General features: G+C 46.6%; 3 protein-coding genes across 3 annotated transcripts in view; all 3 read left to right on the top strand.

The window, feature by feature from the left end:
• Window positions 1-9,676, top strand: kif11 (kinesin family member 11; the record flags this gene model as incomplete). Its single annotated transcript, XM_083897506.1, has 26 exons — window positions 1-74; window positions 655-784; window positions 1,170-1,267; window positions 1,735-1,813; window positions 1,948-2,133; window positions 3,171-3,295; window positions 3,962-4,052; window positions 4,126-4,271; window positions 4,459-4,555; window positions 4,625-4,720; window positions 4,793-4,881; window positions 5,011-5,098; window positions 5,837-5,910; window positions 6,194-6,308; window positions 6,391-6,462; window positions 6,548-6,683; window positions 6,826-6,998; window positions 7,636-7,761; window positions 7,857-8,012; window positions 8,081-8,220; window positions 8,312-8,472; window positions 8,594-8,712; window positions 8,802-9,024; window positions 9,113-9,300; window positions 9,378-9,470; window positions 9,549-9,676. The coding sequence occupies 26 exons, from the start codon at window positions 1-3 to the stop codon at window positions 9,666-9,668; spliced, it is 3,195 nt and encodes a 1,064-aa protein (XP_083753632.1). The 3' UTR covers window positions 9,669-9,676.
• Window positions 9,677-14,616: 4,940 nt separating this feature from the next.
• On the top strand, window positions 14,617-21,397 carry slc22a15 (solute carrier family 22 member 15). The gene is made up of 13 exons (XM_083897270.1): window positions 14,617-14,715; window positions 15,997-16,128; window positions 16,835-16,967; window positions 17,069-17,233; window positions 18,054-18,183; window positions 18,300-18,360; window positions 19,164-19,330; window positions 19,422-19,562; window positions 20,139-20,224; window positions 20,402-20,510; window positions 20,591-20,663; window positions 20,817-21,014; window positions 21,185-21,397. Exons 1-13 carry the CDS (start codon window positions 14,632-14,634, stop codon window positions 21,227-21,229), a joined length of 1,524 nt encoding a protein of 507 aa, XP_083753396.1. The 5' UTR covers window positions 14,617-14,631; the 3' UTR covers window positions 21,230-21,397.
• Window positions 21,398-22,768: 1,371 nt separating this feature from the next.
• The window catches only part of LOC310933935 (TBC1 domain family member 12-like), a gene marked incomplete at its 5' end in the record, with an annotated part of 11,777 nt that continues 8,739 nt past the window's right edge, over window positions 22,769-25,806 (top strand). The window contains 4 exons of the mRNA XM_083897505.1: window positions 22,769-23,568; window positions 24,455-24,569; window positions 24,780-24,907; window positions 25,184-25,266. Coding sequence (XP_083753631.1) covers window positions 22,769-23,568; window positions 24,455-24,569; window positions 24,780-24,907; window positions 25,184-25,266 — 1,126 coding nt within the window. The remainder of the gene's footprint in view (window positions 23,569-24,454; window positions 24,570-24,779; window positions 24,908-25,183; window positions 25,267-25,806) is intronic.

Below are 25,806 nucleotides of genomic sequence, written 5' to 3'. Positions count from 1 at the left end.
ATGACGTCACACAATCAGAGCGCAGTGAAACGAGATGAGAAAGGCAGGAACATCCAGGTGGTGGTCAGGTGCAGGTAAGTGTGTGTGTGTGTGTGTGTTTAGATGTACTCAACTTGATGACCTCATCAGTAAAATGTGTTTGAACGTTGAAAACGTTTAAAATGACTGAAATCAGACTGATGGACAAAAAAGAGAGTTTGTCAAACACGGGAATGATTTTCTCAAATGTCTTGTTTTTGTCCACAGACCAAAATGATTCAGTTTGAATGATTTTATTTGTTTTATGGAGCAAATAAACCAGTAAATATTCACATTTAAGAAGCTGAAAAATGACAGAAACAGGTTTGAATTCTTAGAAAACAAACTTGGATTATAAAACAGTTTGTGGATTAATGATGAATGAATGAATGGTTGCAGCTCTGCTCTCTTCTTGAGTGTAAACCCTTTCACCACAGACGGAGAATGTGTTTATTGTCTTGTGAATCATTTTAATAGTTTTATGTTAGGGTTTAAAATGATTGAGACATATTTTCATGTAGTTGATCCTGGCGTGGACACAGTCCTCTTAATAATAATAATAACTGTAACTCACTTGGTGTGGATGAAGAGTAAAGATTGTTAGTGAAGATGTTTGTTAAACTCCTCATGATTCAGACCTTTCAACACGATGGAGCGCAAGTCGTCGTACGGCGTCGTCGACTGTGATCAGAACAGGAAGGAGGTGGTGATGAAGACGGGAGGAGTCAACGATAAAGCATCGAGAAAGACCTACACCTTTGACATGGTGACTGGACTTTGACTCGTCCTTTATATATAGAAATATATAGAAAACTATATACTTTTACTATATAGAAAAGTATGTAAATATATATAGTTTATTTATATACTATTTATATGTATATATATTTATATTTATGTATATGTGTATATATATATATATATATATATATATATATATGTATATGTATATATATATATATTCACGTCTCTGAACCAAGAACCTTCAAATGTTCATGACGACACAGAAAATACTTTATATATATATATATATATACATATATAATTATTTCTGCTTGGCTCTGATGGTTTTCATGCTTTAGAAATTTTGAATGTTCTGATTCTGGATGAAGTGATTGATCATCGATCATTGATCGTCTCTGTGTTCTCAGGTGTTTGGTCCAGCAGCGAAACAGATTGACGTCTACAGGAGTGTTGTGTGTCCCATCCTGGACGAAGTCATCATGGGATATAACTGCACTGTGTTTGCGTGAGTGTCACTTTTTATCATCGACTGAACGTCATGTTTATGTCGACACAGTTTTGTTCTATAACCAGATGAAATACTTGGTTCATATTTGTGAAATATACTGTGATGTATTTGTTTTTGTGACCCTGTTGTAAAGTTTTAAATCCTTCACTGTGTTTCTTTATACTGCGCCCCGTTTACTTCACAACTGTCAGTGACGTCACTCTCAGTTCATTGTGTTCTAATTGTTTCTCGGTTTAATTCGGCCACTGTTAGCCATTGTTAGCATGGTATTTGACTCACACAAACAGTGGAGTAACTTGTAAACAAATAGACAGTTGTGATATTAACAGTAAAAGCTTCAGTGTTTGACAGTGGCAGCCATCTTAGAATCCCACGTCATGGTCATTAAGGGTTGGAAATCCAAGTTGAAATGGAACAAACCAATAAACCAAAGGTAGTGACTTCCTGTGATCTTTCTCCTTCAGCTACGGTCAGACAGGAACAGGAAAGACCTTCACTATGGAGGGTGAGCGCAGTCCAGACGAACAGTTCACGTGGGAGGAGGTGAGTTCATCGTCCTCAAATCCAGTCAAACCAAATCTGTAAAAATATACACCTTTACAGTCGCTCATGTCTGGATCTTGTCTGGTTCTTGTCTGGTTCTTGTCTGGTTCTTGTCTGGTTCTTGTCTGGTTCAGGACCCTCTGGCCGGGATCATCCCCCGGACGCTGCACCAGATCTTTGAGAAGCTCTCTGAGAACGGCACTGAGTTCTCTGTCAAAGTCTCACTGCTGGAAATCTACAACGAGGAGCTGTTTGATCTTCTCAGTCCAAGTGAGGACGTCAGCGAGCGACTGCAGCTGTTTGATGACCCACGCAACAAGGTTACTGCTGTGTGTGTGTGTGTGTGTGTCTGTGTGTCTGTGTCCGAGTCCTCCAGCTACAACTGTCGTGACTGCTGCGTGTTGTGTTGTTGACTGCTGTGTGTTGTGTTGTTGACTGCTGCGTGTTGTGTTGTTGACTGCTGCGTGTTGTGTTGTTGACTGCTGCGTGTTGTGTTGTTGACTGCTGCGTGTTGTGTTGTTGACTGCTGCGTGTTGTGTTGTTGACTGCTGCGTGTTGTGTTGTTGACTGCTGCGTGTCGTGTTGTTGACTGCTGCGTGTTGTGTTGACTGCTGCGTGTCGTGTTGTTGACTGCTGCGTGTTGTGTTGTTGACTGCTGTGTGTTGTGTTGTTGACTGCTGCGTGTTGTGTTGTTGACTGCTGCGTGTTGTGTTGTTGACTGCTGCGTGTTGTGTTGTTGACTGCTGCGTGTTGTGTTGTTGACTGCTGCGTGTTGTGTTGTTGACTGCTGCGTGTTGTGTTGTTGACTGCTGCGTGTTGTGTTGTTGACTGCTGCGTGTCGTGTTGTTGACTGCTGCGTGTTGTGTTGACTGCTGCGTGTCGTGTTGTTGACTGCTGCGTGTCGTGTTGTTGACTGCTGCGTGTCGTGTTGTTGACTGCTGCGTGTCGTGTTGTTGACTGCTGCGTGTCGTGTTGTTGACTGCTGCGTGTCGTGTTGTTGACTGCTGCGTGTTGTGTTGTTGCCTGCTGTGTGTTGTGTTGTTGCCTGCTGCGGGTGTTGTTGACTGCTGCGTGTTGTGTTGTTGACTGCTGCGTGTTGTGTTGTTGACTGCTGTGTGTCGTGTTGTTGACTGCTGCGTGTCGTGTTGTTGACTGCTGCGTGTTGTGTTGACTGCTGCGTGTCGTGTTGTTGACTGCTGCGTGTTGTGTTGTTGACTGCTGCGTGTTGTGTTGTTGACTGCTGCGTATTGTGTTGTTGACTGCTGTGTGTTGTGTTGTTGCCTGCTGCGGGTTGTGTTGACTGCTGTGTGTTGTGGTGTTGTGTTGACTGCTGTGTGTTGTTGACTTCCTGTTGCAGCGTGGCGTGGTGGTGAAGGGCCTGGAGGAGGTGACGGTTCACAACAAAGACGAAGTTTATCAGATTCTGGAGAGAGGATCAGCAAAGAGGAGGACGGCCTCCACGCTAATGAACGCCTACTCCAGGTAAACGTGACGGACAGAAGCTCTGCTGCTCACTTTGTTGATGTTGTTAACCTGTGTTTGCGTCGTTGACCAATGTTCGTGTCATTGACCTGTGTTTGTGTCGTTGACCTGCGATTGCGTCGTTGACCTGTGTTTGCGTCGTTGACCCGTGTTCATGTCGTTGACCCGTGTTCATGTCGTTGACCCGTGTTTGCGTCGTTGACCTGTGTTTGCGTCGTTGACCTGTTTTTGTGTCGTTGACCCGTGTTCATGTCGTTGACCAGTGTTCGTGTCGTTAACCTGTGTTTGCGTCGTTAAACCGTGTTCATGTCGTTGACCCGTGTTCGTGTCGCTGACCTGCGTGTGCGTCGTTGACCCGCATTTGCGTCGTTGAGCCGCGTTTGCGTCGTTGACCCGCGTTTTCTTCGTTGACCCACGTTTGTGTCGTTGACCCGCGTTTGCGTCGTTGACCCGCGTTTGCGTCGTTGACCCGCGCTTGCTTCGTTGACCCGCGTTTGCGTCGTTGACCCGCGTTTGCTCCGTTGACCCGCGTTTGCGTCGTTGACCCGCGTTTGCGTCGTTGACCCGCGTTTGCGTCGTTGACCCGCGTTTGCGTCGTTGACCCGCGTTTGCGTCGTTGACCCGCGTTTGCGTCGTTGACCTGTGTTTGTGTTTGTGTGTCTGCAGTCGCTCTCACTCGGTGTTCTCCGTCACCATTCACATGAAGGAGATCACAGTGGACGGAGAAGAACTGGTCAAGATCGGGAAACTCAATCTGGTAAAGATCTTTCATTTGAAACACAGATTAAAAACGCAGATAAAGCTCACCTGTGACTGTGCGCCCCCTGCAGGTGGACCTCGCTGGCAGCGAGAACATCGGCCGCTCCGGCGCCGTGGACAAACGAGCTCGTGAGGCAGGAAACATCAACCAGTCTCTGCTGACGCTGGGCAGAGTGATCACTGCTCTGGTGGAGAAGAGGCCTCACATCCCCTACAGGTCAGACCTGGTACTACACACACACACACACACACACACACACACACTTGAGAAGTGACCACACGAGGCAGCAGAGGACCAGCAGCTGATTACTGATTTTCTCTCTGGACTTTGGTGTGGGAGAGTGAGTGTTCTCCAGAGGTCAAAGGTCACAGTGACCTCAAACACTGGGACCTTCTCCCCACAGAGAGTCAAAGCTGACCAGGATCCTGCAGGACTCACTGGGAGGACGCACAAAAACCTCCATCATTGCCACAGTGTCTCCATCGTCCAGTAACCTGGAGGTACGTGGACTCTTCTGTGTCAGCTGATCTGCTGCCGATCACATGATCATGATGTTTGTCTCTGAGCAGGAGACGCTGAGCACCCTGGAATATGCCAGCAGAGCCAAGAACATCATGAACAAACCTGAGGTCAACCAGAAACTCACCAAGAGGACACTCATCAAGGTTAGACCAGGGTCTGTTTTCTCCTGAAGCTGAAGCTGAAGGTCTTTGCTTCATGATCGTCTTTGTCCTCAGGAATACACCGAGGAGATCGAGCGTCTGAAGAGAGACTTAGCTGCAGCTCGAGACAAGAACGGAGTTTACCTGTCCTCAGAAAACTATGAGTACGCAAACGCACACACACACAGACGCACACACACACATACGCACGCACACACTCACAGACGCACGCGCACACACGTGACTGATTTAAAGGTGTGTTGATGAGTGTGTAATCTCATACTCTCTCTCAGGTCTATGGTGGCTCAGATCACGGCTAACGAGGAGCAGATTAGCGAGTACACTGACCGTATCACTGTCATGGAGGAGGAGCTAAAGAAGGTAACCACAGACGAGCACTTCCTGTGTTTTTGTGGGCGGAGCTTTGACCAGGAGGAGGATTACTGATTTGTCTCATTCATATTAAAGTGATCTTAATTTGTCTTAAACACAGACGTGAGGAGTCAGAGCAGGGATTATCTCAGATGATCAACACCAGATTATATTTGATTTAATAGTATATTTATAGTTTATATATAATATATATTTAGTATATTTACAGAGCGTTCAGACTAGGGATTCACCGATTGCCATTTTTGGGGCCGATTCCGATTTTTTTCAAGAAGTTTGACCTGAAGATACCGATTTCAATATTTTAAACCACTTTACAGCAAACAGAAATATATATGTATATATATTTGCATATTTTCTTTATTAGAACATTTTAACATATAAATACAATCAGTTCACATTCAATATCCAACTAAAAATACAAAAAGGAATCACTACCTATATGTGTAGTTTATTTAAGTTTAAACATATTTCACAACATAGAACTACACACAAATAATTAAATTAACTAATGATCAAGAGCACAGAGCTCACTCTCTCTCTCTCTCTCTCCTCCTCTTCTCCTCCCTCATCCTCTCCTTTCTCTCCTCTCCTCTCTCCTTTCTCTCCTCTCCTCTCCTCTCTCCTTTCTCTCCTCTCCTCTCCTCTCTCCTTTCTCTCCTCTCCTCTCCTCTCTCTCTCCTCCTCTCCTCTCTCTCCTCTTCTCCTCTCTCTCCTCCTCCTCCTCAGGTCACAGACTTGTTTGTGGACAGTAAGACTAAACTGGATCAGTTCACCTTTGACCTTGAGGAGAAACAGCACAGGTGAGATTTAACTTCCTGTTCTTTCTGTTTTCACTTTGATTTCCTCCCACGACGATGATGCCATCAATGTGTCTGTGCGTGTCTCTGTGTGTGTCTGTGTGTGTGTGTGTGTCTCTGTGTGTCTCTGTGTGTGTGCGTGTGTGTGTGTCTCTGTGTGTGCGTGTGTGCGTGTGTCTCTGTGTGTGTGTGTCTCTGTGTGTGTCTGTGTGTGTGTGTGTCTCTGTGTGTGTGTGTGTGTGTGTGTGTGTGTCTCTGTGTGTGTGTGTGTCTCTGTGTGTGTCAGGCTGGAGCAGACCAGTCATGACCTGCATCAGACCAGAGAGAAGCTGAGTCAGGAGGAGTTTATCTGCTCTGAGATCAGCTCAGTTAACCAGGTTCTCTACAACACTGCTGGACAGGTACACACACACACACACGCTGTGACCTTTGACCTTATCATATATAATAATCACAGGTCAATCGTGTTTCCTTGTTGTTCAGCTGCTGACGACGGTGGAGGCGAGCACCAGTGATGTGTCAGGACTCCACGACAAACTGGACAGGAAGTCAAAGGTCACATGACTTACATCACAGAGAGTAATCATCGTGTGTGTGTGTGTGTGTGTGTGTTAACGTGTGTGTGTGTGTTGTCGTCCAGGTGGAGCAGCACAACAGACAGATCCAGCAGAGTTTCTCTCAGCAGATGGAGACGGCGTTCAGTGACATTCAGCTGTGTGTTCAACAACAAGGACACACACACCACAACATGATCAGCAGCTACACACAGGCTGTCGGTGAGACTCACACACACACACACACACACGACAACATGATCAGCAGCTACACACAGACTCTCGGTGAGACTCACACACTCACACACACACACACACAGTTGTTGCCGTGGTAACAGTGACGTGGATAAACAAACCCCCACAGATGGTCTGATGGTGAAGAACGAGGTGGCGCTGACCGGAGCTCTGACCACTCTGGAGACCTTTGTGGGCGGAGTCGGGCGTCTGGTGTCTGAGGGTGTGGCTCGGTGTCAGGAGAGAGTTGAACAGCAGGAGGCGCTGTGTCTGCAGGACAAAGAGAGTCTGCTGCAGCTGCTGGTGAGAGTTTAAAGTGTGAGGACACTGTAGCATCAGGATCTGACCAATGAACGACTGTTTACACCGAGCTGGATCATAAATAAAAAAACATTATCATATGATTTATTTTAGATCTAGGAAATCAACCTGAGAACAGAGTTTACAAAATGTCTCTCTGTAAAAACTGATCAGGCTTAAACATCAGTATCTTCACTAACTTAGTAACACTTTAAACGTCAGTTTTTGACTCATAGTTCTGAAGGTGTGTGTGTGTGTGTGTGCACGCGTGTGTGTGTCATATCTCTTGAAGTGAAGGTGTGATTGATTTCAGACGTTTTTAGAAATTAATCCAAAGTTTTCGTTAAAGAAGTCTCTTCCATCGCTCAGCTCGACAAAATCAGCATTTGTTAAGTTTTGGTTTTCATGAAAAATGTATCGTAGAACTCCAGAAGCTATTCTTCAGACCAGTACTGACCAGTGAAGAACTGACCGGACCAGTGAAGAACTGACCGGAGCAGTACTGACCAGTGAAGAACTGACCGGACCAGTACTGGACAGTGAAGAACTGACCAGTCCAGTACTGACCAGTGAAGAACTGACCGGACCAGTACTGACCCCAGCTCCAGATTGTGTCTCATTGGTGTGATTGTGTGTTCAGGACGAGCACAGACAGGACATGGAGGACGTCTTAGTGAGGCGGACTGTGATTGGTCTGTCGGCCGTCAGAGAGCTGACTGACGCACTCAGAGCGTCTGTGGAGACACAGCGAGCTTTGGCCAATAAGGTGAGACATGACTGTCTGTGTCTGTGAAGCCTTTATTTAGCTTAGCGTTAGCTGTGGTGTTGAAGAACAGTGTTGTCACTGTGGTCCTCTCTCAGGTGGAGGACATGAAGAACATGAGCGTGTTCTTCAACAGTCTGGTCCAGGATCTGTCAGGACTGAAGGAGTCTGCAGTTCAGGGTCTAAGTTCTCTGCAGAGAGACCAGCACAGACTGGAGGAGAACATCAAACAAGCTCAGGACAAACATCAGACGGTGAGGACGACTGACGCTCAGAAACCATCTGAGCAACGTGGTTCCAACCTTCTCTCCTCTGTCTTCAGGGAATGAAACAAACCATCCAGTGTCTGCAGGATCAACTCCTCCTGATCTCCATGGAGACACAGAGAGACTTCACTGAGCTGAGCTGCACCTCCTCAAAACTGAAGGAACCTCTGAGCAACCTGAAGGAGAACATCAGCAGGTGATGGAACACACACACACACACACACACACTCCACCTCATGTCTTCACACCTCATCTCTCTCTCTCTCTCTCTCTCTCTCTCTCTCCAGTGTGTGCAGCTCAGTAGAACATCAGACCTCCTCTCAGGTGGACCTCCTCTCCTCCACCTCCTCCTCCTTGGCCTCCTCCCTGCGTCACAGCTGTGATCAGAGTCAGCTGAACCTGGAGGAGATGAGCGGCTGCTGCTCACACATTCACACTTCAGTGTCAGGTAACACACACTTCACTTCTCTGTGTGTGTGTGTCTCAGGCAGCAGGGGGCGCTCACAGAACAGTGTGAAATGTCCTGTTAAAGCTGCAGTACGTTGACTGTGAGCTGCTGTTGTCTGCAGGTCTTCTTGAACGTGATGTTGAGTGGAGGTCTGCAGTGACTGAGCGAGCAGAGACAGGAGCTCAGGAACATGTGACTCTGATGAAGACGATGTCATGTGACGCTCAGACGCTGCAGCAGGTAAAACTAACCTTCACCTTCCACATGTGACTCTGCCGTGATTCATCCCCGACTCGTTGATTGTGGTCTAAACCTTGGTGTCTCCTCAGAGCATGGAGACGCACTGCTCTGAACAGCTGTGCAAAGCCAAGGAGGCGCTGTGGAGTCAGCAGGAGGAGGTGAAGCGGACTGTGGTGGCCGTGCAGGACCAGGCCTCAGTGGACCGCACTATTGTGGATGAGCAGGGGGCGGAGCTTCAGGAGCACATGAAGAGCGGCCAACGTGTGGTTAGCGGCTTCCTGCAGGAGGAGCTGCAGCACGACGTTCCCACAGGTCAATATATATATATATATATACTTTTATAATGATACAAATATAGAAGTTAGAGGTTGGACTTCTAACGTGTGGGCGTGACCTTCAGGTACCACGCCTCAGCGCCGTGACTTTGTTTATCCGGGGAAGTTGATGAAGTCGCGCAGTCGCAGCGAGCTGCTGGACGGTCTGAGGACGCAGCAGGAGCAGCTGCTTGCCGCCATGGAGGAGGAGGAGCCTGAGGAGGAGGAGGAGCCTGAGGAGGAGGAGGAGGACAAACACAGCCAGGTTGACCACGTATGTCCACTCTTTGTCTTGTTGCGTCCACACGTGGACGCTGAGATTGATGTTTTCTTGGTCTCTGTTGGTTGTAGGATTCTCTGGAGGAGGATCTGAGCGCCACAGAACCGTCCTTCATCGACGAGAACCTCGTCTTCAACGAGAGCAGACGAGTTCCCTTCTTCAAGGTGACCACAGTGTGTCCTGATCTCCAGGTTAGGTCTGTTATTATAATACTGATACTGATTCTTCTGGTTCTTCTTCAGCAGAAAAAGGGCAGTAAGAAAGAGTCGAAGATTCCCAGCAGATCAAAGTGGTCAGAAAACGAATCTTCGTCATCGTCGCCACAGAAATCCCGTCTGCCGCTCCGCGCTCACAATTATTAAGTCTTTTCTTCTGTTTTTAATGTAGTTCATGTTTTTGTTTCGTCACCACATTTTCATGTTTCTTGTCAAATTAAAGAGAATTATTCCTGTTTTATTATTTTTGTTGTTTTTAAGCCCAGAAGATGAAATATGAAAAAATATAGTTTTTTGTTTTTTTATTGAAAAGTTCATGAAAGACTGAAGTTTGTAACTTGAGTCTGGATTCAAATAAAAAACAGTGAAATAACTTGAGAACATTGTATCGTCTAAAAACACCTCAGATCTTCTCCATGTAGAAAGAAACAGGAAGTAAAGGGTTAAACCGTGGAGACCTGAGCAGGAGAACATGATGTTTGAGGACATGAAGACCACTGAGGACATCTACTGTCACATCAGTAATCCTGTGAGTGAAGCCTTCAAACATCCTTTTAAACGTCAACTCTAAAACCTGGCAGGACGTTTGTCCCCTGGAGGCGTGGCCTGTGTCATCGCAGTAATCATCATCATCATCATCGTCACTAATTAGACCTCAGGTTTCACCAAACCAAAAGTCGCTGAACAAGAAGAAAAACTTCTCCAAACACTGACAAACGTCCTCTAACGTGTCAGGATTGATCCTCATCCCTTTGACCTTTGACCTCTGGATTAGGACAGGCTCAGTGGTTCCTTTAATCCCAGTTGTCAGTTTAACTTCAAAATGATGTGGATTATGAAGAAGAAAAGATGAGATTTTATTGATTCAGATCCATTTTATTGACTTTTATCTTGTCAGTTAATCACTGATCAAACTCATCAATCATGAATGTGTTAAACATTTCGTCATGTTGTTGCTCGTGTGTTTTCACAGAAGTTTGACCCTCATACTCCATCGTCACACACTTTGAGATTTTACTTCACATTTATGTCAATAAATAACTGTTAGTTGTTGTAAAACAGTCTCTGTCGACTTTGTCGTTAATTCTTAAAATAATCTCGTTCATGGAGGACGCTCTCAGCGCCAGTCACACTCTGTAGCCCCTCCCCCTCACACACACACACACACACAGGTCAAAGGTCATCTTCTCACTTTGGATTCAAACGTTGAGACATTTTGAGAAGAATAATGAACATTATCACAGTTTTTAATGATAATTTACTGGGACGACACAGTGACCCCTGACCTCTGACCTCTGTTAATAAACATATTATTACAGAAGAACCTGAGTGACTGTGATAAAATATTATTTCATTTTCTTCAAACCCACAAAGATGCTTGGGACAATATAGGTGTGTGTGTGTGCGTGTTATTATTAATGTTCATTTATATAATTATATCCGCGAGAAACGCGTGCGGATATTATGGAATCGTCTCGCGCGTCTGCGTCGTCGTCTGCATCGTCGTCCGCGTCGTCGTCTGCGTCCGCAGATTTTAGCCGTTAACGCGATAACTGTAAAGGCGTTTGAGATTAAATTTTTTGATTAAACTTTTTTATTGTCAGGCCGACTACCGGCGGCCTGACATCCCTGTGGAGGATGGCGAAGGGACAACTTTCCACCCCCTGGCCTCTTTTGCAATGCCCGCCAGAGACTGGACAACTTTGGCAAGTTCTTACTTTCAATCCTCCTTGCACAAGTTTGTCGTCTTCTCCCCTTAGTTGATTGGGTGGCACCAGATTCTGGGTTAGTTTTGTCTCGTCCTTCCTCCCACTTTGACCTAACCGGACCCAGGGTTTAAGGTAAAAAACCCCTCCTTTCAGGGTCTTTTGCACTGCTTTCAGGATCTCATCTCGGTGCTGTAGGTTGTTGTGGGAGGTGTTTTCCTCTATCACTCCTTTTACCTCTTTGATGTCAGTGAACTGGGGTAACTTTGCGGTCTCGCTCATAGCTGCCTGTGCGATGTATACAGTGGGCTTGTCTCCCATGTTCACTTTCACTGCAGTGTGGTCCTCAATCTCATCAGACGGCGAGTCTCTCCATAAGAATTGATGCATGTAGACTTCTTGTTCTTCCAGCCACACTGAATTGTGCATCTTGGAGATGTCACCCTCCCTGAATCTGAGGAGAACCGCTCTAATGGGGTTGAGGGCATCTGGGTATTTCTTAGCAGAGGCCACCATCTCGTCAGCGGCCTTCTCTACATCTGAACCTGGGTCTTTCTCAGCAGAGGCCATCACCTCGTCAGTGGCCTTCTCAGCATCTGAGCATGGAGGTCTTACATGTCCCAGGGGATTATCGGTCATGGCGTTAAGAAGGTACATGTTTGTTGTGAGGATGTTTCGTGCTCTGGACCACTCCTGTTCTGATTCTGATTCTGTACAGCACGCGCTGAACAACTGCTAGAAAGTTCTACAATTATATAAAAACCATATTTTCGCCTGTATCTTCCAAAGTATTGCAGGTATTGGCTTCAAATTTTGCATGGGCATCACATACCACCTGAAAATTATCCCTATCTTTGTAGCTTTATTATTAATTAGCAAATTAATGAATTTATTATGCTAAAAACACATTTTGGGCTTTATCTTCCAGACTGATGGAGATATTGCCTTCAAATGTTGTACAATGATTCATGTAACAACTATCTACAAGTACAATTATTATTATTACTTTGGCTATGATTGGTAATAGTTACATAATAAGTTAACTGGTTAACTTATTAGTGAACACAGAAAAAATTGTTAGGGCATTTTTTCTTTATTATTGAGCTCATTTGGACACATTGAGGATCATTTAATGTGTATTTATTTTTCCAGTAATAGTTCAGTTAGCTCCTCACCACATGGTGGCGGTAATGCACCACATCGTTGTTTGTCAACCGACTGCGTTCAAAGGAGAAGAAGAAGACTTCGTCACTTCCGGGTCCGCAATTTCACCACAAACAGGAAGTGGAGTCAGTCTGGGTGTTGTCCCGTCTCTGTCTCGTGTCCTCTGTCCTCGCTCTGTCCTCCCGCTGTCCTCGCTTTTTGGACATGGATTCAGGTCAGTGTCTCCGTGTCCTCAGAGGACACGTGATGATGATGATGATGATGATGACGACGACGATGTTTGATTCTTGTCACGCGGAGGAGAAAAGAGTCGCGGTGGGCGGGGTCATCGTCCTGAGTCCTCAGACGATCCCTCGCGGTGATATCGTGTGGAAACATAACAAAAACCTGGTGGTGGAGTTTCTCAGCGGTGACCTGGAGTATTACCACGCCTATAAGGACCGGGCCGTCCTGGACACGCGCAGCGGGCAGCTGAACATCAGTCACGTGACTCTGGAGGACAGTGGGCGGTACGAGGTGGACGTGGACAACGTGATCCAGCGCGAACCGTACGATGTTACCGTGTTGACCAAAGTCAACCAACCCGCGGTGGTCAGCAAAAGTCTGGCTTGTAACAACCAATCACCGTCCTGTAACTTCCACTGCGTCAGTAACGTCACGGGGGCGGGGCCTGTCCGCTACAGGTGGAAGCTCGGCGGGAAACCGTGGGGACCTGAGCAGGAGAACATGATGTTTGAGTTACAGAACGACGAGGACACGAAGACCACTGAGGACATCTACTGTCACATCAGTAACCCTGTGAGTGAAGCTCAGAGTGAAGCCTTCAAACATCCTTTTACACATGACATAGTAACTCTGTCTCCTGGAGGCGTCGTCGCCATCATCGCAGCCTTCATCGTCATCGGTCTGGTCGTCCTCGGGGTTTGGAAGAGAGACGCAGTGAGACAGAGGATCTGTGGACAGGAATATGGTCCTGCAGGCGCAGAGGACAGGTCTGGGACAAAAGAGTCCATCGAAGAAGACAAGACAAACAATGTCTCCAATGTCCCTGTGTGAAGGAAGTGGATCTTCATCACATGTGTCTCTGTCAGTGTCTGTGTCAGTGCTGGAGACACAAGTGAGGACATGAGGACGCTCTTCATCATCAGCTTGTGTGTCAATCAAAAGTTGTTTTTAATGTGAAGACATGAAGACGTCCTGAGCTTTATGCTGAGTCATCGTCATCAAGGAGAAGTTAATCTGAGTCATGAACCGTCTCCATCTCCCTCCATCGCTGCACCACAGACATCACCATGGGATGGCGCTGATGAGCTCGCTGGCTGTGTGTGTGTGTGTGTGTGTGTGTGTGTGTGTGTGTGTGTGTGTGTGTGTGTGTGTGTGTGTGTGTCAGGATTGATCATCATCTCTGAGTCTGCAGTCAATCATCATTTTGACCTTTGACCTCTGGATTAGGACAGGCTCAGTGGTTCCTTTAATCCATTGTCAGTTTAAGTTCAAAACAATGTGGATTATGAAGAAGAAAAGATGAGATTTGATTGATTTAGATCTATTTTATTGACTTTTTATCTTGTCAGTTAATCACTGATCAAACTCATCAATCATGAATGTGTTAAACTAACAAATGTGTAGTTGTGTTTTTGCACTGCTTTAGCTCTTACTGTTACAATGATGACGAGTATTAAAGGGCCCATATTATGCAAAATCAACTTTTTAACTTAAGCCAAACTGAACACGGAAAAAGAATCAAGTCAGAATATTAGGAGAATTTTAAATGAAATCATTATTTAACTAAATGTCTTATTATAATAATTATTAATATTAATAATAATTATTAATAAATACATGTAAACAGCACCGAGTTCTGTTTCCTGCTCCACAAAAACAAAGATTATTTTCTTAAGTTTGGCCCTAATACTCCACCGTAACACTTTTTTATGAGCACTTCCTTTGACAAAATGGAGAGATGTCAAACAAAGCCATTTATAGTTGTTTTTAAGTTATTTTTGTTGAACAAATAGTTTTTACTTATCATTTCTGTCAATAATGTGCCTTTGCTAATAAATGTTGGCTGTTTTAAAACCGTCTCTGTCGCGTTTGTCGTTATTTCTTTAACTAATCTCGTAATGGCGGACGCTCCCTTCAGAGAAGCGAAACCGGAAGTGAACGACGGATCACACTCCTCCCGCTCTCCTCGCTTCCTGTTCGGCTGCTGTGATGTTGAACGACAGTCCGGTACAGGCATGGAGCTCGAGGACGCGTTCCAGGTGGTCGGTGAGTTCGGACGTTACCAGAGGAGCGCGGTGACGCTGCTGGTTCTGACGCAGGTAGGTCAAAGGTCAGACCCTAAAGCCCGGGAAAGAGGGTGGCGAACAGCGCTACGTGGATTCCTTTTTTTTTTTTCAGAGTTCACGGCTCTGACTTTAAAAGTCACCAAAGACAAAAAGAACAGCGTCAACATTTAAAAAGTCAAACTGCGCCATTTTACACAATCAGTGCAACTCGTTTACGCCTTAATTTGAGCCTAAACCGTAGAAAACGGCGTGTTTTCACTAAACTGAACACAAATAAACTGCTTAAACAGTAAAAACGTGAATGTCGCATCACGTATAAACTAACTTGCTTCGACACACGTTAGTAAAAGTTCCCGTGTTTTGTTAAGTTTTATTTGTAAAAGAAAACAGGCCGTATGCGTTTAAACCAACGCCGAATTCACCGCAGCAATGATTTAATTCAGACAAGCTTCCAAACATTTGACTGCGCCTCCGATATTTTCGTTAAAATGTTATTTAATCTCATCGTCGACATATTTGAATGGAGTTTGGTCTAAGTATCCTGTACACCAGCTAATCCTTCCGTCAGCAGGTGAAACGTTCCTACAAACAAACGCTGAGTTTCGACGTTTTTCTCTCGTTTTCACTACTTTTTCACTCCCTGCTCATTCTTTCTTCATGTAAATATATTATATATATTATATACATTATATATGTGTGGCCAAAACAGTTTTATTTCTTCCAAACGTTTAAACGTCTTAATGTTTTGATTTTATATTTAATTTCAGTTGTCAATAAACAATAATCTAAAGTAATGAACAGGTTAGTGGGTTAAAGACTTCAGAGAGAGCACAGTCTTTAGTTTATTTTAACGTTAAAACAACGTTTGAACCTCAACACTTGTCCTGTTTGATTTTAAATGTTATTTTCCTATTTCTGTGAAGCCCTTTGAGCTGCAGTTCTTAAACAAATACAGTTTTTAGTTCCTCTAAAATAAAATCTGATGTTTGTTTATGTTCCACTTTAGTTTGAAAGAGACTCGTTATTGTTATTATTCCACAGCTGTGCTCATGTGAGCGCTAACAGGAAGTGCTCACACTTTACATTCTGTTGCCTCACAGCCTGAAGGTTGCTGGTTTGATTCCCTGTGCGTGTGTGTTTGACTGGTGCCATTTTACAGTAGCCCTCAATGGAAAAACTTGTCATGTTTGAGTTTTGATGATAACTGATCTTCAGCTGAAACACACTGTACCTTGAACTGATGAAATGTTGATACTGCCTGTCCCCAGTGGGTGGCGCTGTCACTGATGTCCTGTGTGTGTGTGTGTGTTCCAGGTCTACATGGCCTGTCAGTCCATGCTGATGGTTCTGGTCGGGTCCACACCAGAGAACAGGGAGGAGCCTCAGGACGACGCCTCGTCTGAACAAATGACTTTCACCGAGGACGTGGACTCCATCGTGACGGAGGTGAAGGAGGCGGAGCTTGAGCTCATGTTAGACACACACACACACACAGATGAAGGTGGAGGTGTTTCCACTCTGCTCCTCCTCCTCCTCCTCAGTGGTTCCTCTGACCCTCTGCTCCTCCTCCTCCTCCTCCTCCTCCTCCTCCTCAGTGGTTCCTCTGACCCTCTGCTCCTCCTCTGCTCCTCCTCCTCCTCAGTGGTTCCTCTGACCCTCTGCTCCTCCTCCTCCTCAGTGGTTCCTCTGACCCTCTGCTCCTCCTCCTCCTCCTCCTCAGTGGTTCCTCTGACCCTCTGCTCCTCCTCCTCCTCCTCCTCCTCAGTGGTTCCTCTGACCCTCTGCTCCTCCTCCTCCTCCTCCTCCTCAGTGGTTCCTCTGACCCTCTGCTCCTCCTCCTCCTCCGCCTCCTCCTCCTCAGTGGTTCCTCTGACCCTCTGCTCCTCCTCCTCCTCCTCCTCCTCCTCCTCCTCCTCAGTGGTTCCTCTGACCCTCTGCTCCTCCTCCTCCTCAGTGGTTCCTCTGACCCTCTGCTCCTCCTCCTCCTCCTCCTCCTCAGTGGTTCCTCTGACCCTCTGCTCCTCCTCCTCCTCCTCCTCAGTGGTTCCTCTGACCCTCTGCTCCTCCTCCTCCTCCTCCTCCTCCTCCTCCTCCTCAGTGGTTCCTCTGACCCTCTGCTCCTCCTCCTCCTCCTCCTCCTCCTCCTCCTCAGTGGTTCCTGGTCAAACAGCAGGAGTATAAAGTCAGTCTGGCTGGATCGCTCTTCTTCGTTGGTCTGCTGCTTGGAAACATCTTGTTTGGTCCACTCTCTGATAAAATCGGCAGGAGACCGGTTTATTTGAGCGGTGAGGGACAGTTAGCATCAGCACACTTTGGTCCTGGTCCTGGTCCTGGTCCAGGTCCAGGTCTAGGTCCAGGTCCTGGTCTAACCCTAACCCCCTCACAGGTCTGTTTTTTGAGGTGGTCTTTGGTTACCTGACAGCGTTGGCTCCTAACTACGAGGTCTTCGCTGTGTCTCGTCTTCTCGTCGGTCTGATGAACGGAGGCCTCGGTCTGGTCTGTTTTGTCCTCACTCAGGAGTACGTGGGGAAGTCCTACTGGGCCATGACAGGCAAGATCACTCTCTCACTCAACATTCACTCACTCACTCTTTCACTCTCTCACCATTCACTCACTCTCTCACCATTCACTCTCTCACTCACTCAACATTCACTCACTCACTCACTCTTTCTCTCTCTCACTCACTCACTCTTTCACCCACTCACTCTTTCACTCACTCTCTCTCTCACTCACTCACTCACTCACTCACTCTTTCACTCACTCACTCTTTCACTCAATCACCCTTTCATTCACTCACTCACTCACCTTTTCACTCTCTCACTCTTTCACTCACTCACTCACTCACTCACTCACTTTTTCACTCTTTCACTCACTCACTCACTCACTCTCTCACCCTCTCACTCTCTCACTCACTCACTCTCTCACCCACGATTCACCTGCTGCCAAACTAAACCTTCACATACGACTTACAGAGGAGAACTTTTAACTGTAGAGGTCAGTTCAGAGGTCAGAGGTCAGTGTAGAGGTCAGTTCAGAGGTCAGTGTAGAGGTCAGGTCAGTTCAGAGGTCAGTGTAGAGGTCAGTGTAGAGGTCAGGTCAGTTCAGAGGTCAGTGTAGAGGTCAGAGGTCAGTGTAGAGGTCAGTGTGCAGCCTTGTTACAGATAACAGACTAGTTGTCCATCTATAACTTCCCTAACTTGAGAACATTTGATGTGATCTTCAGCAGATTGGACTTTTTTACTGATCAACTGTTTGATGTTGTTGTAAATGACTTTGTGTCAAAGTCTGGATGTTTGTTTAATGTTCTATAGAAGGAGAAACGTTGACTTCTTCTTCTTCTTCTTCTTCTTCTTCTTCTTCTTCTTGTTCAGGGACGTTGACCAGTATGACCTTTGCTGTGGGCATCGCTCTGTTTGGAGCTCTGGGTTATTTCATCCGGCCGTGGAGGACCCTGACGTCTGTGGCCAACTCTTCAGGCGTCCTCTTCTTCCTGTTGTCAGTGTGAGGACATCAGAGGACATATACACAGTATATACACAGTATTTGTACTTATATATACATATATGTACACACAGACACAGGTCTGTCAAGTTTGAATATGTGTTTTTGTGGTGCAGAAATCTGCCTGAGTCTCCAAGATGGCTGTTCTGTCAGGGTCACACAGAGAGAGCAGAACAGGTATGTGTGTGTGTGTGTGTGTTACACAGCTAATGTTTAGCAGCGGCTAATGTTTAAAGCAGAACTAGACCTGAAGTTCCTATTAAGGCTGTTTTTTAGTGTGTATCTGCGTCATTACCTTGTTTATGAAGCCCTGAAGGTTCTAAACAAACAGTTCAGTCACTGCTGTGAACACTGTGTTTTATTGTAATCTCAGGCTCAGTGAGATCTCTGAAAAAACCAGGTCCGGTTACGTAAACAGCGGTTCTCCCGAACAGCAGATCCTCCTGCTCCGGGCACTAGTCCGGGCACATCCGGTTGCGTACATTGAACCGCAGAAGAAGAATAACGTCCGTTGTGGAGGTGTTTCACGAGCAACAGTGTCTTCTGACTCTGGGTCTGACTCTGGGTCAAAGGTCGTCAAAGGGACTGAGGCGGGGAGTCGTGAAGAAGCTATTTTTAAACACTGTTAAAACAATGTTTTGATAATGAGGAGCAGTGCATCCACCGTTCCAGAGGGGGGCGCTGTGCTTCTGAGAGCGAACGTGCTGGATAGTACTGGCCAATCACAAGACTCTGTCTTCTGGGGGTGAATGTTCACTCTGAAATCTCGCAGCAGAAAAACAGCATCAGAAAAAAGGATTTCTATCGGCTCGTTTACAGAAACTAGGAGGTTTTTGAGCATAAAAACAAGTTAATGTATATAAATAAACCTCCATAACTAACATATATGTGCAACAGGACCACTTTATGTCACCTTTAAGAACATGAATGTTTGACCTGCGGTGGCTCACTGACTCTCTGCTGCCCTCTTCTGGTATGAGGTCCTGCGCTACATGGCACTGAGAAACGGCAACGCCGCCGACAACCTGAGGCTACAGCCAGTAGGTGGCGCTAAAGCTGGTAACCATGACAACAGGGGCGCAGGTGTCCTGCAGCTGGTGGTCCATCCTGTCCTCTGCCTGAGGACCATGGTGCTCATGTATGTGTGGTGAGTGTCCAACAGAAAAAACACTTCCTGTTTACACTTTCACACAGGTGATGTCATCAGTGTGTGTGTGTGTGTGTGTGTGTGTGTGCAGGTATGCGTGCAGTCTGGTGTATTATGGTCTGACTCTAGGAGCCAATCAAACGTCTGGGAGTCGTTATGTTAATGTTGCCATGTATGGACTGGTGGAGCTGCCTGCTTATCCTCTGTGTATTTACCTCATCAACAAGACCTGGTGACACAACACACACACAGAGACACACACACTCAGACACACAACACACACTCAGAGACACACACACACACTCAGAGACACGCAACACACACACACACTCAGAGATACACAACACACACACTCAGAGACACACAACACACACACACACTCAGAGACACGCAACACACACACTCAGAGACACACAACACACACACTCAGAGACACACAACACACACTCAGAGACACACAACACACACACGCAGAGACACAACACACACACTCAGAGACACAACACACACACACACTCGGAGACACACAACACACTCAGAGACACAACACACACTCAGAGACACAACACACACACTCAGAGACACACAACACACACACACTCAGAGACACACAACACAAACACTCAGAGACACACAACACACACTCAGAGACACAACACACACACACTCAGAGACGCACACACACACATTACATGATATATAATTACACTGTTACGTTCATGTCAGACATAATCACTCATCATTGTATCGTCACTTTGAACGCGTCGATGATCATTGGCTCTTTTGTTTCTGTTGATTCATGGTTCAGGGCGGGGAGGAGGCGGAGCATGGCCGGCTTCCTGTGTCTCGCTGGCTCCGCCTGCCTCTGCACCGTGTTCATCCCTGAAAACACCGGTAAGTTTCAAAATAAAAGTCTCACCTTGTGCTCATCCACGTGAGAACACAACCCCAGAGGTTTCAAAATAGTGTGTGTGTGTGTGTGTGTGTGTGTGTGTGTGTGTGTGTGTGTGTGTGTGTGTGTGTGTGTGTGTGTGTGTGTGTGTGTGTGTGTGTGTGTGTACACGCACACAGAGAGTGTTGTGAGCGTCACGTCTCTAGCTCTCGTAGGTAAACTCATGGTCAGTGCAGCGTTCAACATCGCCTACGTCTACACGTCTGAACTTTACCCAACAGTCGTCAGGTGATCACATGTTTGTGTCTGAAAAACCGCTTCATCATCATCACTGTTTTTAAACAACTGTGTGTGTGTGTGTGTGTCAGAAATGCTGGTCTGGGGGTGTGTTCCATGTCGTGCAGAGTTGGAGGGATACTTGCTCCATTTGTTCCATCCATGGTAATTGTGATCAAAGTGTTTTCAAAAGTATGAGCACATGTTGCACACATGAACGTGTTCCTTGATTTCAACATGTTATTATCATTATTATCATAATCATTATTATTATTATTATTATTATTAATAATGATAATATGATTGTGTGTGTGACAGAGGGCCCTCCACACCTCCCTCCCCTTCACAGTCTTCTGTCTCAGTGGACTCTCAGCTGGTTTCCTCGCTCTCCTTCTCCCTGAGACTCTGAACAAACCTGCAGCACAAACACTGGAGGAGCTAAGCTCCACCCACAGCCACAGAAGCCCCACCCACAGCCACAGAAGCCCCACCCACAGCCGTGTGCTGGAGCGCAAGGTGACAGACACACACACACACACACATATGGACATAAACACAGACACGTACACACTCACTCACATACACACACACACACATACAGACACATACACACTCGCAGACACACACGCACATACAGACACATACTCACTCATGAGTCTCATTCATCTCTGTCTCTTTGTCCTCAGGCTGTTTTTTATGACCACCACAAAAAGACATTCAACCACAAATGAAGTGGACGACCTCGTCTTCATCATCAGTGGACGACCTCATCTTCATCATCAGTGGACGACCTCATCTTCATCGTCTTCATCATCAGTGGACGACCTGGTCTTGATTGACCTCAGTGACACAAAGTGACCACACGAGGCAGCAGACTTTAGTGTGTGAGTGTTGAGCAGACCCCCCCCCTCCTGTGCCTCTCGTCCACTCTGAACTGTTTTCTAAAAGATATTTATATTGATGTCATTAAAAGTAAGAAGAAACTAATATTGCCTTAGGTGTTTTTGTGTGTGTGGGGGTGTGTGTGTGTGTGTGTATGCACACTGTCAGTGCTGAATGTGCTGTGAGCGCCCCCTGCTGCTGAGAACCAGCCTAAGACACATCTGTCTGTCCTGGCTCGAGCTCCGTCCCCTTTGAACTTGAAGACATTTTTCCAGTGGTCACTCGTGGTACTGCAACAGAAACACAAGTAAAAGAGCCTTTTCTGGGCTTTTATTATCGTGTTATTATTGTTGTTGTTATTAGTGTTATTACTGTAAAATGAAAGGGAGCTGTGGTTACATCATATGACCAGCAGAGGTCACTGTGAGTAAACCCTTCACAGGCAGAGGGAGCGACCAGAGGTGACGTCATTGTTGGGATATTTTCAAGATGGCGCCGGACTGTGGCTGGAGTTCCGCCGCCGCAGCTGAACGTTGACGAGGATTAAACTCAGCTCAGTCCGGCGGTGCCGTCCGGTCAGCGGGGCGGGAGGACACGGTCACGTCGGTGAATTTACACCGGGGATGAGCGTAAGTGACCTGGGCAGCGAACACTAAAATGGTCGCAGCCCCCTCCTCCAACAACAACAGAGCTCGACTGACCGGGAGCTCGGCTTCCGCCGCCACCGCCGAGGCTCTATGAGCGGACCGATGGAGGAGGACGAGGAGGCCGGAGGAGCAGGAGGAGCAGGAGCGTCTACTACCTTCGACTTTAATGACAATGAAGAAGGAGGAGGCGTGAAAGCGGGGCTCAGAGCGCTGTTAGCCGGGGTCAGCGGAGGTCAGGAAGCCGGGAAGGGACATTTGTGTGTGAGCGGTAACCGGAGGAAGTTTACCGGAGAAGAGATGAACCGTTCCCCGGATCATGTGGTCACACCTGCGGAGTATGTTCTTATATATGATCCTTATGTTTCTACACGTTTGTTTATGTTTGATGGACCGGAAGTGTGACATCATACGTTTACACCATCAGCAAACACGTGACTGTGTCAGTCTGTTAGTTATTATTCATTTATTTATTATTTAACAGATGGACCTAATAAAGAGGTTAGGGTTAGCCTCACTACAGGTGTATTATTACTATTGTTATTAATAAGAACAATAATATCAATATCATTATTATTATTATTATTACTATTACTATCTGAAGTGTCAGTTCAACCTCTGCCTGGTGCTGTGGTCAGTTGATTGACAGGTGTGTGTTTGATTGACAGATGTGTGCTTCCTGAGGTTCTGGACGACCACAGTGGCCTGAATGGATTCTGTGAACCACTTTGTCAGGAGGAGGTGATGAGAGGAGGAGGAGGAGGAGGAGGAGGGAGGAGGCTCAGCCTCACAGAGACCACACCCACTTCCTGTCCAGCTGTGCTCCAGGGTTGGTGGACAGTAGAAGAAGCAGTGAGGACTTCTCTGCAGCAGCAGAACTGTGGCTGCACCATGGACATGGTGGCGCCCTCTGCTGGTCACACCTTGACCAACGGTGTTGTGGTCAGTGAGGATTCCACTGATTCCAGACCAGGACAGCCGGGACACGTCAACTGTGGACCACTTAAAGTCGCCAACGGTGGTGTCCACATGATGGACTCCATCACCACTGATCGTCATGGAGACGAGACGTCAGGACACGAGACAGACATGTGTCAGTGCCCGGGACAGGATGATCTACCTCCCTGCTCCACCTCCTCCAACTCTGCCCCCCTCCAGGACCAGGACTGCCCCCCCACCCTGGAGTCAAGTGCCAAACTGCCCTCTCCCTGTCCGTCACCCTCGTCCAACCCAAACCCCGAGGAGGAGGAGGAGGAGGAGGAGGAGGAGGAGCTGAGTTTACCCATGAGGCCGCAGAGTTTGAGGACTAACCCCGCCTTCCTACTGTCCCTGAGCTGTGATGCTACACCTTTGACCCCAGATGAGGACGAGGGCTTTTATTTTGGAGACATTGTTCACAGTGAGGACATCAGGAATGTTCTGGAGACGACCGGACGACGGAAAAGTGCTCCGGACAAACTCTCTGATCTGAGTGGACACAATTCTGAGGACACTGAGTCCAGACTGATGCCCAAGAGGTTTGGGATCGCTGACTTCTTCACCAGGTGAGAAGGAGTGACTCCTTCACCTCCTTCACTGACTCATTCACCTCCTTTACTGACTCCTTCACCTCCTTTACTGACTCCTTCACCTCCTTTACCGACTCCTTCACCTCCTTCACTGTCTCCTTCACCTCCTTCACTGACTCCTTCACCTCCTTTACTGACTCCTTCACCTCCTTCACTGTCTCCTTCACCTCCTTCACTGACTCCTTCACCTCCTTTACTGACTCCTTCATCTCCTTCACTGTCTCCTTCACCTCCTTCACTGACTTCTTCACTGACTCCTTCACCTCCTTCACTGACTCCTTCACCTCCTTCACTGTCTCCTTCACCTCCTTCACTGACTCCTTCACCTCCTTTACTGACTCCTTCATCTCCTTCACTGTCTCCTTCACCTCCTTCACTGACTTCTTCACTGACTCCTTCACCTCCTTCACTGACTCCTTCACCTCCTTTACTGTCTCCTTCACCTCCTTCACTGACGTCTCTGACATCATTGTCTCATGATCATGTCTTTATCTCACTGTGAAACTCCACACACACAGACACACACACACACACACACACACACACACACTAATCCTGAATGAGGAAGTGAATGTTCTGAAGAATTGTTACTTCAGTGTGTGTGTGTGTGTGTGTGTGTGTGTGTGTGTGTGTGTGTGTGTGTGTGTGTGTCAGTGAATGTGCTGACAGTGCAGTATGTTCAGGATGTTGATGTGAGGCTGAATTGAATGTCTTCATGTTTGTTTGAGGAAGTGCAGAGTGTAACATCATCTGTTTTATTTATTATTATAATAATAATGATAATATTATATACATTATATTTATATATATGTGTGTATATATTATATGTTTATAGTTTGATTCGTATCTCTCTCTTCTTCAGGAGCCTGTTTTCTAGGAAATCCAAAGAGCCCAAAACACCGACCCATAATGCAATGGGGTGGAGACTGTTTGGAAAGGCAGCTACAGACTCCGCCTCCATGTCACCCACACACAAGGTCCGCCCCTTTTTTTAACCTTTAGAGATATTTTGCATTTAATAAATGTTTACTCTTTAATTTAACGTTGAGGCAGATTTTTCATGTTTTATGAACTTGTAATAAAGAACCAAAGAGTAAACTCACATACTGTGTGTGTGCGTGCGTGTGTGTGCGTGTGTGTGCGTGTGTGTGTGTGTGTGTGTGTGTGTGTGTGTGTCCTCTCCTCAGGACGAGCAGGTTCAAGACACTGATGTGTCCTCATGTGCTCAGCAGCTCCCCCTAGCTGCAGGCAGGAGGAAGAAGCTGGAGTTTGAACCTCTGTCCACCACAGCTTTGATCCTGGAGGACAGGCCAGTGTGAGTGTCTGTCTGACTGTCTGTCTGACTGTGTCCACCTGTCTGTCTGTCTGTCTGACTGTGTGACTGTGTCCGTCTGTCTGTCTGACTGTGTCCACCTGTCTGTCTGTCTGACTGTGTCCACCTGTCTGTCTGTCAGTCTCCCTGTCTCTCTATCTGACTGTCTGTCTCTCTGTCCACCTGTCTGTCTCTCCACTGTCCGTCTGTCCATCTGTCTGGCTGTCTGTCCACCTGTCTGTCTGTCTGTCTAACTGTCTGTCTCTCTGTCTCCTGCAGAAACCTTCCTGCCAAATCTGAGGAGGAAACTCAGAGACACAGACTGGAATATGAGGAGATGGTGACAGGAGCTAAGAAGAGAGGTACTGTGTGTGTGTGTGTGTGTGTGTGTGTGTGTGTCCCTGTGATGGACAGGTGACCTGTGTCAGGTTGTGACTCCGCCCCTTGACCCTTTCACACCTACAGTTCGATTGCTTTGGTCTGCTCTGTCAGAAACAGGGCTGTAATGTGTTTCCAAATCCAAATCACGACACTCAGAGCCAGAACCTCTAAATATGAGCTGTAAGTGGTAACAAACTTATTTTATTAGGGTGTCAAATTATCACATTAATTGTGATGAATTAATTACAGTCGTCATTAACGCGTTATGTTTTTTAATCGTTAATCTCTTCTTTACTGAGGTCAGCGTCAGACGCAGCGACAAAAGCGTCATAAACCATGTTTAACTTTAACAAACACAGACATGCTGCATACTCACAGAAAGGTCAGAAACTCAGCTCAAAGCTCATATAAACCATTCTGATGTTCACCAAACACAGTTAAAACACACATGGATCAAACCCGCAGGAGCAGACGTGTTTAAAAGCGTCACTGGAGCGTCAGCGTGATTATGTAAACAACGG

This window comes from Microchirus variegatus, assembly GCF_963457635.1.
Source record: "Microchirus variegatus genome assembly, chromosome: 11".
NCBI lineage: Eukaryota > Metazoa > Chordata > Actinopteri > Pleuronectiformes > Soleidae > Microchirus > Microchirus variegatus.
The sequence above is the reverse complement of the archived record's forward strand: the minus strand, read 5'-3'. Positions and strand labels throughout refer to the sequence as shown.